The 14,561-nt window shown below is 58.7% G+C and overlaps 1 protein-coding gene across 3 annotated transcripts in view; it reads left to right on the forward strand.

The window, feature by feature from the left end:
• The window catches only part of BRF1 (BRF1 general transcription factor IIIB subunit), a 58,199-nt gene that overhangs the window by 21,105 nt on the left and 22,533 nt on the right, over window positions 1–14,561 (forward strand). For 2 of the 3 annotated variants that reach the window (XM_055418678.2, XM_088829806.1), the window contains exons 3-4: window positions 641–814; window positions 12,520–12,551. In XM_055418678.2, the coding sequence (XP_055274653.1) occupies window positions 641–814; window positions 12,520–12,551 (206 nt within the window). Of the gene's footprint in view, window positions 1–640; window positions 815–5,844; window positions 5,864–8,767; window positions 8,776–12,519; window positions 12,552–14,561 lie in introns of all 3 variants that reach the window. The other variant, XM_088829809.1, reaches the window with a different exon arrangement.

Genomic DNA, 14,561 nt, shown 5'->3' on the forward strand with positions numbered 1-14,561 from the left:
GCTGGGCGGGCTGCGGGCACCCCAGCCCCTGGCTCCTGTGAGGCTCGGCCGGTTGCACGGGGCATGTCTGCCTCCCCCTCGGTGCCCCTGCGGCCTGCTCCCGTGGCTCCCGGGATGGCCATGCTCCGGGTGGAGGTGTGCGTGCAGACTTGTCCCAGCCAGCCTGTACACACCAGCCTGGACAGAGGCTGGCGTGGGGCCTGTGGGGAAGGCTGGATGGGCGCGGGAGGCAGGACCTGGGTGCTCAGGCACGGAAGGGACCTTTGCGGTGGAGCATATGGACTTGGGGCCCATGTTTAGTGTTCAGCGCCAGGCAGCCGGCTTACCCGGAACCCTTCCCAGACTCACTGAGTGCCGTGCCTTGGGAAGGGCTCTGCCCCCGGGCTGACCTGACCCACTCCACCCGGGAGGAGGGCGCCTCGGGGCACGTGACGCTGGAGGAAACTCGCACCCTGTGTCCACACATATGATTTTACTGGAACCCCTGTGAAAACTGAACATTTTACAAGGCGTGAGAGGAAACGGGTCAACCTTGCCTCTCCATCTTAAGTTGCCGAGGCAGTCACGCGACGCTGACAGTGTTCACGAGTGGCCAGCTGGCCTCTTGGGACCCGTGGTAACGTGTCGTGTTGTGTCCTAGGGAGGCGTCAGATCCACCACCTGGGGAACCAGCTGCAGCTGAACCAGCACTGCCTGGACACCGCGTTCAACTTCTTCAAGATGGCCGTGAGCAAGCACCTGACCCGGGGCCGGCGGACGGCGCACGTGGTCGCGGCCTGCCTCTACCTGGTGTGCCGCACGGAGGGCACCCCGCGTATCCTTCGCCGCCCGGCGCCTGCGGGCCCCCGTGCTCTCGGACTCCCCTGTCCTGAGTGCCTGTGTTTGCTGGGGCGCCTGGGAGTAACCGTCTGGAGGGAGGTGAGGCGCACAGGCTGAGGGGCGGGGCCGCTGGGCGTTGTCGGCCACCACCCCGAGGGCTCTGCAGCATCCCCCTGTGCTGGGCAGGCTGTGGCCAGGCCGGTCCCGGGGCCCGGCGGGCGGTTGTGCAGGCCTACTGGGCTCACCTGCTCCCAGCCCTGTGGCTTCTCGGAGGGGACGGTGTGCGGCCTCCCGGCGCCTGGACGGCGGGCTCGTCGTGGGTGCGGGCCTGCCCATCATGTCTCCATGAGGACGTCCTCTGGGGCTCTGTGCCCGTGCGCCCCCCCGTGTCTCGTGTCTCCTTTCCCGTCCTGCTGGGCTCCTTGCCTCTCCCGCGCAGATCTTACTGCTGGCCCTGTGTCCTCCACGGCTTCTGAGAGCGGGTGCCGTGAGCATCTGACCGCCCGCGGTCTCTCTTCTGCACTCTGGGGACAGCCTGGCAGGATTCCGGGCACATTGGTCTCCCCGGGATTTGGGCAGGGGTGCTGGTGGTTTTCCTGCATCCTGTGGAGCAGGGGTGCGCCCTGGCTGCAGGCCCTGGTTCTCAGTGGTGTGTGTGGACAGCTGCGTGTGCTCGGGCTGTGGCACCCCCTGTGTCTCCAGGCTCAGAGGCCCGCGTGTGGTGCCCGGCGGCCCTTCCAGCTGCCTGGGTCTCCGGAGTCCCGCAGGCCCCCCGCTGTGTCCTCTCTGCTCATCTGCTGCCCCGCTGACCTGTCTAATGGTCTCTTCTTGCCCATTGTCCACTTACTTCCCTTTTGCTCTGGGAGAGTTTATCTCCCAGCCAGGCCTCTGCCTCTGCTTTCCTGGTGGGAGCTGGGGCAGCGCTGTGTCCCCGGGTCCTTCCTGGGGCGCGGCTCCCCCGCGTCATGTGTAGAGCGGTAGCCTCTCTGCCCCTGCTCGCACGCTGTTTCCTTCCGTGTGGTCACCGCAGGCCTTCCCTGCTGGCAGGTGGCCCGACTGCGGCCCCGGCCCTGTGCCGGGACTGTTTGAGGGGTCCTGGAGACTGTGTGTGGAGGGGGGGCGACCCTCAGTATCAGAGCCTCTCGTTAAAATGTCTTTGAATCTTGGGGGTTTATCACTGCAGCGTGAAAGAACCCTTGTTGCTGGAAAGGATGAAGCTCGGCACCCGGAGGCCCACAGGTGGTGCAGCGGAGCTGGCCGAGGTCACCAGCCGACCAGCCTCCTGGGTGCACCCCCCCCTCCTTCCCGGCGGGGGCGGAGCCTGGCGGGCCCACAGAGGATGGGCCAGAGGCCCGGGCACCTGGGAGCGCTGCCCGGCGGAGGGGCCGCACTGGAGCCCACACTGTGCAGACAGGCCAACCAGAGGCTGAGAGCTGAGCGTGGCTGCCAGGGAGGCGGGTGCTGACCAAGGTTGGGGAGGGGCTCTTTGTGAGGTGATGAAAATGTCTTAGATCATGGTGATGGGTGGCAACTCTGTAAATAGACCAAGAACCTTGCACATGTGCATTTTTGGCCCTACCCTTGGCCTTGAAGCCTGTTCACCTCAGCACAGTGGACTGCAGTGTGTGGGGGCAGCACTTCAGCCCCTCTGCCTGCCCTCGGTCCCCTCGGGAGGGCCACTTTGGGGGCAGCCGGAGGGCACAGGTGTGGCTGGCCCCCTGAGCTTCCCCGGTGGCTGGCACTCCGGGCCCCATCCTCCAGCCGGTGTCCTGGCACCCTGGACAGGCCTCGGCTCCCCACCCCTGCGGTCCCCCAGCCCTGCCGCCGGCTTGCTCTGCCCTGCCTGGTGCGGCCACCTTGCCTTCCAGGCGAATTCCAAGCCCCTGGAGCTTCCCTCTCCTCTCCTCGCCCCAGACTGCCCTCCACGCTCCCCCAACTCCCTCTCTCTGACCTGCTTTCTAGACTGTCTGTCCTTGGGTAGGCATGTTTGGCAGAAACTTCCAGGCTCTAAGGGCTTCCCTGGTAGCTTAGCTGGTAAAGAATCCACGTGCAATGCAGGAGACCCCAGTTTGACTCCTGGGTCAGGACGATCCCCTGGAGAAAGCGATAGGCCACCCACTCCAGTGTTCTGGCCTGGAGAATGTTGTGTTATGGTGTAGTCCATGGGGTCGCAAGGAGTCAGATGTGACTGAGCCACTCCCACTCGCTCTCCCACCCAGGCTGTCAGCAGACACCCCGCCCCGAGCCCAGGCAGCCCGGCCACCAACTCCCGAAGCTGTGTGTCAGACGCCAGCCCGGCTTTTGTGATGCGTATCCACGGGAGGTGTGTAGTCCTTGGTGTTCACTGGGCTGCAGCTGAGCGGCCAGCAGGCCTGTGTGTGAGCAGGCGAGCCCAGTACCCTCGGTCCCGAGACTGCTGGCCCCGTCCCCCATGCTGTGTCGCGTGCGCCCACCTCGGCCTTTAGACCTTCTCCACCAGGCTTCCGACCCCGGGTCTTGCTCAGGGGTCTTCCAATCTGTAGACCTGGGGTGGGGTGCTTCCACGCTGAGCCTCAGCCCCTCCCCGGGCTCCCTGGGATCCTCTGTCTCAGAGGACAGTCCCGTGAAGTCTCCAGCCCACCATTGCCTGCTTCCCTCTGCCCGCCCCCCGCCCCTCAACCACTTGCCTCCCCAAGGAGAACCAAAGAATTTTAAAGATTTTAAATAACTTGATTTTTAGGGCAGCAGCAAAACCGAGAGGAGAGAGTGTAGACTTGCCAAAGACCCTCCGGCGCGCGCAGCCTCCCCGGTGAGGGCGGCCCCACCAAGGCGGCCGCTCCTCACCAGGGTGAGCCCGTCGCGACACCTCACTGCCTCCCAGACCACGTGGTCTCCGCCAGGGCTCACGTCCTGTGTATTCGGCAGACACACAGTGGTATGTGTCTGTCATCACAGCGTCACACAGAGAGAGGGTGCCGAGACAGGGCCTCAGTGGCTGGGGAGCGTTTGTCAGGAGGCGCTCGGCATGCGGAGCTGCACGTTGAGCTGAGAGGAGGGCACAGCCCAGTGCTCGCCGCCCGGGGGCCTTGGCACTCAGACCTGCTGCTCGGTGTGTCCTGCCTGCCCGCATCCGATGGTGCCGAGTGGGGCCGCTCCCTGGGGCCCAGCAGGCACGTCCTGGGCTGGGTGTCGGCTGGAAAAGAACCTCCCGTCCTGCTACTGTCTGCCTCTCGGTGGCGTCTTTCAGTCCCCTGAGCAGACGTTGACCCCGGGCCCCCGAGCAAGGACCGGCCCCGGGCTGCGGCAGTGAGCGCGTGGAGTCCTGGCCGCCGAGCTTGCAGGGAGCTCCCTAGGCGTCGTCTTCTCCATTCCAGTCATGTCCCATCCATCCATCTTCTCCTTAAAGATTAACGGTTTGTGTCCGTCGAAGAGCTTTGCCCCAGTCCTGGGCCCGCTTCCTTCTGGCAGCTCTTGGTTCTACGTTGCCTGCTGGAGCTGAGGACCTTTGGTCCGTGTCTGCTGTGACGAGAGGGTCAGAGTTTGCTGCTTTCCCCGGGTGTCCAGTGAGAGTGCCGTCTGCTGCAGGCCAGCCCTCCCCGCACAGTGGTGGCACCATTTCCAGCTCATGTGGGGTCTGTTGCTGCCATCACGGATCCCTTGTGTGGGTCTTTTGGTGCCAAGACCAGACTACTTTCCATGGCAGGTTTATGACCCGTCTCAGAACCTGCAGCATGAGACCTTGAATCCCAGCTGTTCTTCTGCCTCGGAGGTGTCTGGCCGTCCTCGGTGCTGTTTCTCTGTATACATTTTTGAGTCAGATCGTGCATTTCTGTGGGAAAAAAGTAAAGAACTTCTGGGGTTCCGATTGGGGTTTGCGAATCAACCTGGGTAAATCTGACATTGGCTGACAGCACTGAGTCTTCCAGTCGGTGAGTGTCCCTTACTCTCTGCGGTCGTTCCCTACTTGCTGTCATTCCTGAGGCGGTCTTACGCTTTGTTCGTTAGCTTCGCGGGCGTTCCCTACTTTCTGTCGCTCCTAAGGCGGTCTTACGCTTTGTTCGTTAGCTTCGCGGGCGTTCCCTACTTGCTGTCATTCCTGAGGCGGTCTTACGCTTTGTTCGTTAGCTTCGCGGGCGTTCCCTACTTCTGTCGCTCCTGAGGCGGTCTTACGCTTTGTTCGTTAGCTTCACTCTGGTGTTTGTGTGCTGAGCTACGGTGAGCGGAATCTTTTGCTCCCGGTGTATGGGAGTATCGTGGCGTGTTGAACATACAGAACTCTGGTGCGTCTCATGCGTTGAGCTTCGGGAGCTCTTGTTTTCTTGGTGTGCTCAGCTGTGTCTGCCGCTGCTGGGCTTCTCTGGTCCCACAGCTGTCTGAGGCCCGCCTCGGTGCCCCGTGGTGGCATGAGGGGGCGTCGCCTCCGGAGGCGTTTCCAGCACTTTGCCGCAGATGCCTGCTCTAGGCTTCCTGTCGATGCCTTTGTGTGCCTTTATCAGATAACAGGTTGGGGTGTCTCCTTTTTCCTGTTTACTGAGAGCTCTTATTGTGAAGGGTGCTGGCTCGTCTATGTATTTTTCGGTATGGGCATCTTGTGCCTTAATTTTTTTCCCTTAATCTGCACTGAGGTGAATTACACTGATTTATTTTTCGGCCATGCCTTGCGGTGTTTGGGATCTTAGTTCCCTTCCAGCTTTGCTTGGTTGTTCTTTGCAAGGCCTTTGTCCGGTTACTTCAGAGACCAGAGTACAGGAGTCGGGGCACCCTTGACACCCCATTTCCCTCTGTCTGCAGCGCTTGTAGTGATGGCCCCTCTGTCACGTCTTACATTTGTGATTTTGCCGTTTTTCTTCTTTGATCTATGTTGCTAGGGGCTTGCCAGTTTTCTTAGTCTTTCTTGGTAACGGCTTTGTTGAGATGAAATCCACGCAGTAAGTTGTGTAAGTCAGTGGTGTTGGGTCACACTCAGGCGGTATGCAGCCGTCACCACGGGCAGTGTCAGAATACTGCCGTCCCCTCAGAAAGCACTTGGGCCTCGGCAGGCAGCAGCCTGCTCCTGTTGCTCTCCGTTTGCCTGTCGACTTTTCACGCATGTGGGATCCTGCAAGCCGCCACTGGGGCCGTGTTTAGCTTGCGAGGCACTGCCAGCCTCTTTTCCAGGCGCTGGACGTGCTGCGTCTCTGCAGCCTCACCAGCGCGCTCTTGGTCTTCTCAGAAGAGCCACACTTTGGCTTTGTTTACCTGTAGCGTACGTTTGTTTTTTATTTCATTGATTTCTTATTATTTCTTTCCTTATTATTATTTTTATTTTATTTTTATCTTATTATTTCTTTGGATTTAATTTGCTGTTTTCCAGCTTCCTCAGGTTCTTAGTTTTCATTTTTCTGCATCTCCTACTATAAACATTTGAGACTAAATTTCTCTCTAGGCAGGGTTTAGTGACATCGCACCGTTTTGATGTGTTTCATGATCAGTTCAAAATATTTTCTGCTTTCCATTTTCATCTCTTTAAGTGGACATTGCGTCACATTTACAAGTGTGCCCCTTGCTCTGAAGACAGCTGCGGGTCTGCTGGCTCTGTCTGTGCTGTCACTGTCATGCGGGCCCCGTGTGGCCAGATGGCAGGCCCTGACGGGCCCCTTCCCGGGTCTGAGGCCCGGCTTCCGGCTCAGCGTGCCGTCTGTTTCGGTGGCCGTGCCACTGGCACTTCAAAGGAGTGGGTATGTGCGCCTGTCGGGCAGAGCGGTCTGTAAATGTGCTCTCAGTCAGGTTGGCTAGTCGTGCTCAGATCAGCCTTGCTGGTTTTCCTGTCCCCTTGCTCTAAAGGGAGAGTTTGAAACCCCTCCTTTTATCTCGCTGGGTCCCTGTTTAGAGGGTACAGATTCAGGGTCCTGTATCTTCCTGGTGTGAATGACGCTCAACATTAGGAAACGTCTGTCTTTATCACTTTTCCCCTTAAGCTCTTCTGTGTCCGGAGTTGGTGTAACTAAACCCACTTTTGCTGAGGATGTACATAGTCTGTCTTTTCCCATATTTTAAAATTCAGTCCTTGCTATGTTTAAGGTAAGTCGGTTACAAGCAGCATGTAATTGTCTGTTACTGAAGCGGACTCGGGTCCCCTTGCCCGTGCGCGGTACAGCCCCCCACGGCCCCCGGCGGTGGGGAAGGAAAGGGCGGGGTTGGGCTTTGCAGCCTCCTGTCCGTGTGTGATGGGTGTCATCCTGTGTCACTGCCACTTCTGTTTCTGTTTCAGGGTCTGAATCTGATGTACTTAGATGTGGTTTCTCTTGTACTTGTCTGGCTCCTGGAATTTGTGACTTTTGTCTGTTTGGGGAGAAGCTTGGGAGGCGTCTTTTTAAGCGGAGTTTCTCCCCCATGCTTACCGTGTTCCCTTTCTAGGACTCAGGTGGTGGTGGCTCAGTCGCTCAGTCCTGTCCGACTCTCTGTGACCTCGTGGAGTACGGCAGGCCAGGCTTCCCTGTCCTTCCCTATCTCCCGGAGTTTGCTCAAACCCATGTTCCATCGAGTCGGTGATGCCATCCAGCCATCTCATCCTCTGTCGTCCCCTTCTCCTCCTGCCTTCATCTTTCCCAACATCAGGGTCTTTTCCAACGAGTTGTCTCTTCGCATCAGGTGGCCAAGGTGTTGGAGATTCAGCATCAGCATCAGTCCTTCCAATGAGTATTGAGCACTGGTTTCCTCTAGGATTGACTGGTTTGATCTCTTTTCAGTCCAAGAGACTCTCAAGAGTTCTCCAGCTCCAGAGTTTGAAAGCAGCAATTCTTTGGTGCTCAGCCTTCTTTAGGAGAAGCCCAATCCACAAGCCACTCAAAAAGTATTTTCTTGCCCTTGGGAAAATTCCCAATGGTCTGGATCGAGCCTGGGTGGGGGCTGCATTTCCGTGGGTTTCCTAAGGGTGTGGCAGTCTCGTGCGACTTCACTTTCCCCAACCTTTTCCCAACTTTCCACCTTTCGGTTCTTGGAGGATGTAAACCAGCAACCCCCCTTTAGTGTTCTTTCCTGGAGTTTCCCTTTGATGAGGGGAGTTTTTTGGTAAGGCTTCTATCTCTGGAGTTATATAAAGAGTCTTAAATAGAACTCAAAAGGGGGACCCTAGGGATCTGCTTGCGCAGTTTTTTTTCTCACATCCACACATGACCACTAGAAAAACTGTAGCTTTGACTGTGCAGACCTTGCTGGCAAAAGCTGTCTCTGCGTTTTAGCATGCTGTCTCGGCTTATCGTAGCTTTCTCCCAGGGAGCGAGGACTGCAGTTACGTGCGCGTGGGGCCCTTTCCTCGCACCCCAGGGTGTGCTTTGCAGTCTCGTGTTTTTCCCTCTCTACTCCTCTCCTTGAACGCTGTCCCTGTCGCATATCGAGTCCTTCCATCCTTTCGGTTGCTCTGTGTCACTGGATGTTAAACCAGTCTGTTAACTTCCTACCTTTAGTGATTACTTTCCATTAGATTCTTTGATTAGATTCCAGTTCTTTGGTAAGGTCTTCTATCTCTGGAGTTATATGAAAGTCTTTAATAGTAACTCCAACAGTGGGACCCCTGAGGGATCTGCTTTTGTCGTCTGAGTTTTTTTTTGGTTTTGAAGACCTGTTTCTGTCTGTTATCACGCTTATGTGTGTGTCAGTTGCTGACTTGTGTCTGACTCTTTGTGACCCCATGGCCCTAGCCCGCCAGGCTCCTTCGTCCATGGAATCCTCCAGGCAAGAATACTGGAGTGGGTAGCCATTCCCTCCTCCTGGGGACCTTCCCAACCCAGGGATCAAATGCAGGTCTCCTGCATTGCAGGTGGATTCTTTTACCGTCTGAGGCACCAGGGAAAAAGTTTTTATAGAGTTGCTGGATATAGTATTTGAAAACTTGTGGCAGCTGTGGCTATTTCTCGCCCAGAAGGGCTGTCGTTTGCTCTGGCAGGCAGGGAGCCAGGGCCGCCTGTCTGGGCCTCACTGTGCATCTCAGGGTGCTTGGTGCAGGACCTGCTGGGGCCTCGGGGGGGTCTCTGCCCGCTCTCGCCCCTGGGAGCTGACTGCTGCTGGCTGTGGCGTGGAGCCTGTGCGCCCTCGTGCCCATGCGGAGAAGGAGCTGACCAGGTGGGAGGAGCTGTGTGCGTGGCGTTGGGCCCACTTCTTGACAGTTGGGTCCCTTGAGGCTGGCTACCTTAGAAGTCCTGGTGAGGCTGTGTGAGCTCCAGGATGCGGCCTGAGCCTTGGCCTTCTGCCCTTGGGGCATCCAGCGGCCTGAGCCGGAGCCGGAGCCACCAGCAGGCCCCTGGCCTTTCCAGATTTCTAGGCTCATGCCCTTGGGTGCCCTTGGGTGCGGCTCCTGGTTGCTTCCCTGTGCTTTATCTGGCTTTTAGACCTGCTTTCCACAGCATGGTCGCTCTCCTGTTTCATTGTGGCTGGAGGTAAAGTTGCCAAAGCAGACTGCTGCTTCCCGCTCACCCACTGCCAGCTGGTGTCTGGGTGCAGCTGGTCCTTGCTGCACTCTCCTGAACGACTTCTGGACTTCCTGCAGGGCCAGGCGTCCCCACCCGCTAGAACTGATGCGGCAGGACGCCAGGGTGTGGTGTCCAGCGGCCTCTGTCCTTGGCAGGGCGTGGCTGTGAGCTGCTGCTCTCAACAGAGCTGAGCGCCAGCTTGTGAGTAACTGCCCGCTGGTGCCAGCTGCCTGGGGTCGGGCTCACTGACCAGGGGGCCTCGCGGTGGCAGGGGCGGGGCGTCGCGGTGGCAGGGGCGGGGCCCTGGGGGCTACTCTTTGGTGCTGATGGTACTGCTGTTCAAGGACCGCAAATGCCATTTCATTTTAACTTGGTTAAAAGCTGAATCCCAATTTCTTTTATAAAATACACACATCCCACTCCCCATCATTTTATTATGAATACTCAAACACATGGGTAAGTTGAGAGGGTTGACGATACAGTGGGAAGCCCCGACCACACCTTGCACACACACCTCACACACACACCCCATCTGCGCTCCTCTGCTCCCACCTGCTGGTCCCTTGGCCTGTCTTCTTGGCATTTTTCAAAGTAAGGTGCAGACATCTGCCTGCTGTCCCCAAGCCCTTCAGCAGGCAGGTTATTAACTGACTGCTGCTGCTGCTGCTGAGTCACTTCAGTCGTGTCCGACTCCATGAGACCCCATAGATGGAAGCCCACCAGGCTCCGCCGTCCCTGGGATTCTCCAGGCAAGAACACTGGAGTGGGTTGCCATTTCCTTCTCCAATGCGTGAAAGTGAAAAGTGAAAGTGAAGTCGCTCAGTTGTGTCCGACTAGTAGCGACCCCATGGACTGCAGCCCACCAGGCTCCTCTGTCCATGCGATTTTCTAGGCAAGAGTACTGGAGTGGCTTGCCATTGCCTTCTCCGATTAACTGACTAGATCCCAGTTTTTGTTTATGGTTCTTCTTTCTTTTTAAGGCAAAATTGGCATGAAATGAAATGCACAAGCCTTAATTGTGCCCTCGGATGAGTTCTGATGAGCACACCGGTCTGTGTGACCAGCTTCTCCTCCAGAGAGCAGGGCAGCAGCAGCAGCCCACCCCGAGGCGCCCAGGCTCCCCGGGACCCCATGGGTTTGCTTTGCTTGTTCTGGAGTCCCCTGCCCGGGAAGTGGGTGTGTGCTGTCTCCCCAGGCCCATCTCTGGAGTGTGTGTGACAGCTGGTCCCGCTGCTCCCCGCCTTTGCTCTTGTGCTTGAAGGTCTGTGACTTCACCCTCCTGGGCGTGGACGTGGACTCGACCATTCCTTGTCCTGAGAGCCAGAAGGCCCTCCTGCAGAGCCGCTGTCCCCGCTGTCAGTGTGGGGGCCACTTTGAGCTCCTGTGGGGGCTCTTTGTTTCTCTTTGTGACACACCTGTTCAAACCTTTTTTGCCCATTTTTGGGGCATTCACTTTATCTGTATCATTTCAAAAATAGACTTCACTTTGTGAGCAGCGTCGGGTCTATGACGTGCTGAGCGCCGCGGTCTCCGCCCCACGCAGAGCTTCCCTGTTACCTGCTTGCACAGAGAGCTCTGTGTTCGGTGGACACACATTGGTCGTTTCTGTTAGCCAATTCCCACAGCCGCCCACCACACTTGGTGGCCACACTCCTGGGCGTGACCAGTGAGAGAGGCTGTGTGTCCGTGGTGCAGGCGTATAGCCGCTCCCCTCCCCACCCGCCCAGCCTGCCAGCCCTTGGCAGCCCCAGGCCTCTGCTGTCCTTGCCTTGGTGTGATGTTGGGGCCTGACGGCCCCTGGCCTCTTGGCTGTGCTGGCTGCTCTGTAGTCACGGTTCCTGCTCGTGTATTCACTGCGGCCTTCCTTTCATTTCTCGTTATCTAACTGTTCTGTTTTCCGAGTTCTCACTGGTGCTGGTCTGCACTGCAGTCTTACCTGTCTCGCTGCACTCCCTGATGAAGGGCCTGTCTTCAGTGACTGAGAAACAAGGTGCCTTTTATTCAAGGACCTTGGCGGTCGTGCTCAGAGCTCGCCACCTGCTGGAATGAGGCTATGTCTTCAGGGCTTCCTTCCCTCTTTCCCTCTGGACGCCCGCTCCGGGCTCTGGTTCAGTGTCACCGGATCCTTTCTCAGTTACTTCTCAAAGCCTCAGCATGAATAACACTAACTTCACTTCATTCGACAAGCTGCTTTTCTCAGGGGCTCATGTCTTGTATCGGAGAAGGCAATGGCAAGCCACTCCAGTACTATTGCCTAGAAAATCCCATGGATGGAGGAGCCTGGTAGGCTGCAGTCCGTGGGGTCGCTCAGGGTTGGACACGACTGAGCAACTTCACTTTCACTTTTCACTTTCCACTTTCACACATTGGAGAAGGAAATGGCAACCCACTCCAGTGTTCTTGCCTGGAGAATCCCAGGGACGGGGGAGCCTGGTGGGCTTCCGTCTATGGGGTCACACAGAGTCGGACACGACTGAAGTGACTTAGCAGCAGCAGCAGCAGCATGTCTTATATATACTTCTGTGTGTGTGGATGGCTAGGTTTTGACTCGCTGAGGGCGTATTCTGATTATCCTTACTCGTGTACTGAGAGCGAGGACAGGGCTGGTGCCAGAGTCCATACAGCCATCCCCTGCGGACCAGGACTGTGGCATTGCCTGCCAGCCACCCTGGGGTCGTGTGTGTGTGTGTCTGTGTGTGTGTGAGCCACCCTGGGGTCCTGTGTGTGTGTGTGTGTGTGAGCCACCCTGGGGTCCCGTGTGTGTGTGTGTGTGTGTGTGTGTCAGCCACCCTGGCGTCCTGTGTGTGTGTGTGTGTGTGTGTGTCAGCCACCCTGGCGTCCTGTGTGTGTGTGTGTGTGTGTGTGTGTGTCAGCCACCCTGGGGTCCCGTGTATGTGTGTGTGTGTGTCAGCCACCCTGAGGTCCTGTGTGTGTGTGTGTGTGTGTGTGTGTGTGTCTGCCTGCCCCCTGCCTGGTGCCCGGCAGGTGCTCAGTGGGTGCTCGCGGGGCACAGTCGCGAGTGTGCCTGTGCTCGTGGGGCAGGCCGGGCAGGGCCCGTGAAGATGCCGGGCTGGCCCGCGCAGGCGGCTGTGCTCCAGGGGCCACGTTGTAGCTCCCGTCCCGGTGGAGACTCACTGCTCCCTGCGACGTGGCCGCCTCACTCTGGATCGCGATCCCGTGCGGAGCTTAGATCTACAGCCAGGGTCCGCCTCCCGGAGACCGTCCGGTGGCCGGCACCTGTGGGCCTGCTGGTTGCTCCTTGACTCCCGCGCAGACATGCTCCTCGACCTCAGCGACCTGCTCCAGGTAGACGCACCCTCCCCCGCCCCCACCCCGTCCCCACCCCGCCCCCGCTCAGGCCCCGCCCCTGCAGACCCCGCCCCCGCCCAGGCAGGCCCCGCCCCTGCTCAGGCCCCTCCCGGCCGCAGGCGAAAGACGTGGAGGGCCTAGGTCTGCGTTTGGAGACTGGCAAACGGAATGGGTAGGGAGACAGTGGACACAGGGTGGTGGTGTCGCCCCAGGGGCTGGTTGTAGAACCACAGGAGAGACCCAGGTGACCTTTGTCCAAGGCGAGGGAGGTTCTTCAAAGAACAAAATGGACTCATATGCTTACACGTAAACAGTGTAACAGCTTATGTTAATACTTGCAGTCTATTTAGAGAAACTTGCTTTCTGGGTTCATTTCCGAATGACTGATGGTAATGGCAAGGCCACCAGGAGGGACACCGGTATGGACGGGAGGCTCGTGGGAGGGGCCCCCTCCCTGTTGGGGCCACTGTGGTCTGCACGTGCCCTGGTCATGGCGCTGGGTGAGCTTGGGCTCCGTGGTGGTCTAGCCTCTGAGGACTTGGAAGGAAACTAACTTTCCCTAACTATGTCAGAGAAAGCACATATGACCAGTGTGAGGATGCATGCAAAGGGCCCAGGGATTCCCGCTCCCAAGGGAAACTGGCCCAGGGCGGGCAGACAGACATGCACTGACCTCAGAGACTGCCTGTATAAACGGCATCTCGCAGCAGCCCTCCTGAAACCTGGGGTCACCCTGGAAAGAATTCCTGGGATCATGAAAATCCAGTTCTCCACGTACTGTGTTTGGTCAGGGCAAGTCCATGTGGCCGGGTTTCCTTCCTGGCCATTCCTCAGGACAGCACTCCGGAAGTGCTTGGGCACCACTTGGAAGGTAGAGGGAGGTGTTCCGGTGCTTCCTGCTTCACACCGTGGGGAGGGAGACACAGTCAGGGCTGAGGTGGAGAGATAACAGAGCAGAGCTCCTCTCCCCTGGGGCTGGGTCAGGGCCAGTGGGGCCCGGTGCATGCAGGCTGCACCCACACAGTTCGCACAGCTCAGGGGGAGGGCGGGCCTCGGGCACTAGGACGGTGGGAGGCGACCTGGCAATCATGAGCCCGGCCCCTCCAGGGTGAGAGGCTGGGACAGGCTCGGGACACAAGTCTGCACTTGACCGTGGGTGTCGTGCGCACGCGGTGAGGGAGGTCCTGCCCGGAGGGCTCCCACTGCCCAGGGCCAACCGCTCAGCGGGTGCGCGGGGAGGCTCAGGACTCGTCCATCCTCAACCCCCACACGCGCCCAGGTGAGCGCCGCGGGGCTGAGCTCAGAGCTGAGGCCACTGGCAGGAGCCGGGGCAGCTGCTGTGCCCTGAGGACCCTGGGAGGAGGTCTCTCTGTCCCTCCCCCCACCCCATAGTGAGGCGGACCCGGGGCCACCCACAGCCAGCTGCAGACTCAGAAGTAACCCTCAAAGTGTCCGTGTCATGATTTCTAAAGAATACTAATGGCAGTGAGCATCTCTTGACAGTAACCACACGTTTTACACACATATCCTTTTAAAAATTTCATCCTCCACTTGAAGTTGTTCAGGGCACCCTTTCCTACAGCACTCAGGCTTTATCTACCTGAATCGCGGGACTGGGTGCAGGGCTGTGATGGGAGGGCAGTGTCAGAGACGTCCTGCGGGGAGTGCAGGGATGGACGCAGGCCGGTCAGCCCTGTCCCAGCCTGAGGGGAGGCGGCGGTCAGCAGGGCAGGGACCCGGCAGAGGGACGCACTGACACGCTGGAGGCTGGCCCGGGCGGGGTGCCCTCAGGAGGCCCCTCTGGGAGCCACAGCCCTTCGGGTGGGGTCAGATGAGGGCAGAGAGTAGCTGCCTGTGGGGTGAGCAGGGCGGTCTGGCCCCGACCAGTGCCCACAGGGACCCCCATTGCCTCTCCTAAGGGGGCTCAGGGCCCGATTCCAGGTGCCCCTGTGTGCCGTCCGCGGGCCCTGTGATGGGAGGCCTGTCGGGCCCTCAACTCGGCCACCT

This window comes from Moschus berezovskii, chromosome 21 (genome assembly GCF_049115385.1).
Source record: "Moschus berezovskii isolate FMDL1 chromosome 21, NW_MosBer_1.0, whole genome shotgun sequence".
NCBI lineage: Eukaryota > Metazoa > Chordata > Mammalia > Artiodactyla > Moschidae > Moschus > Moschus berezovskii.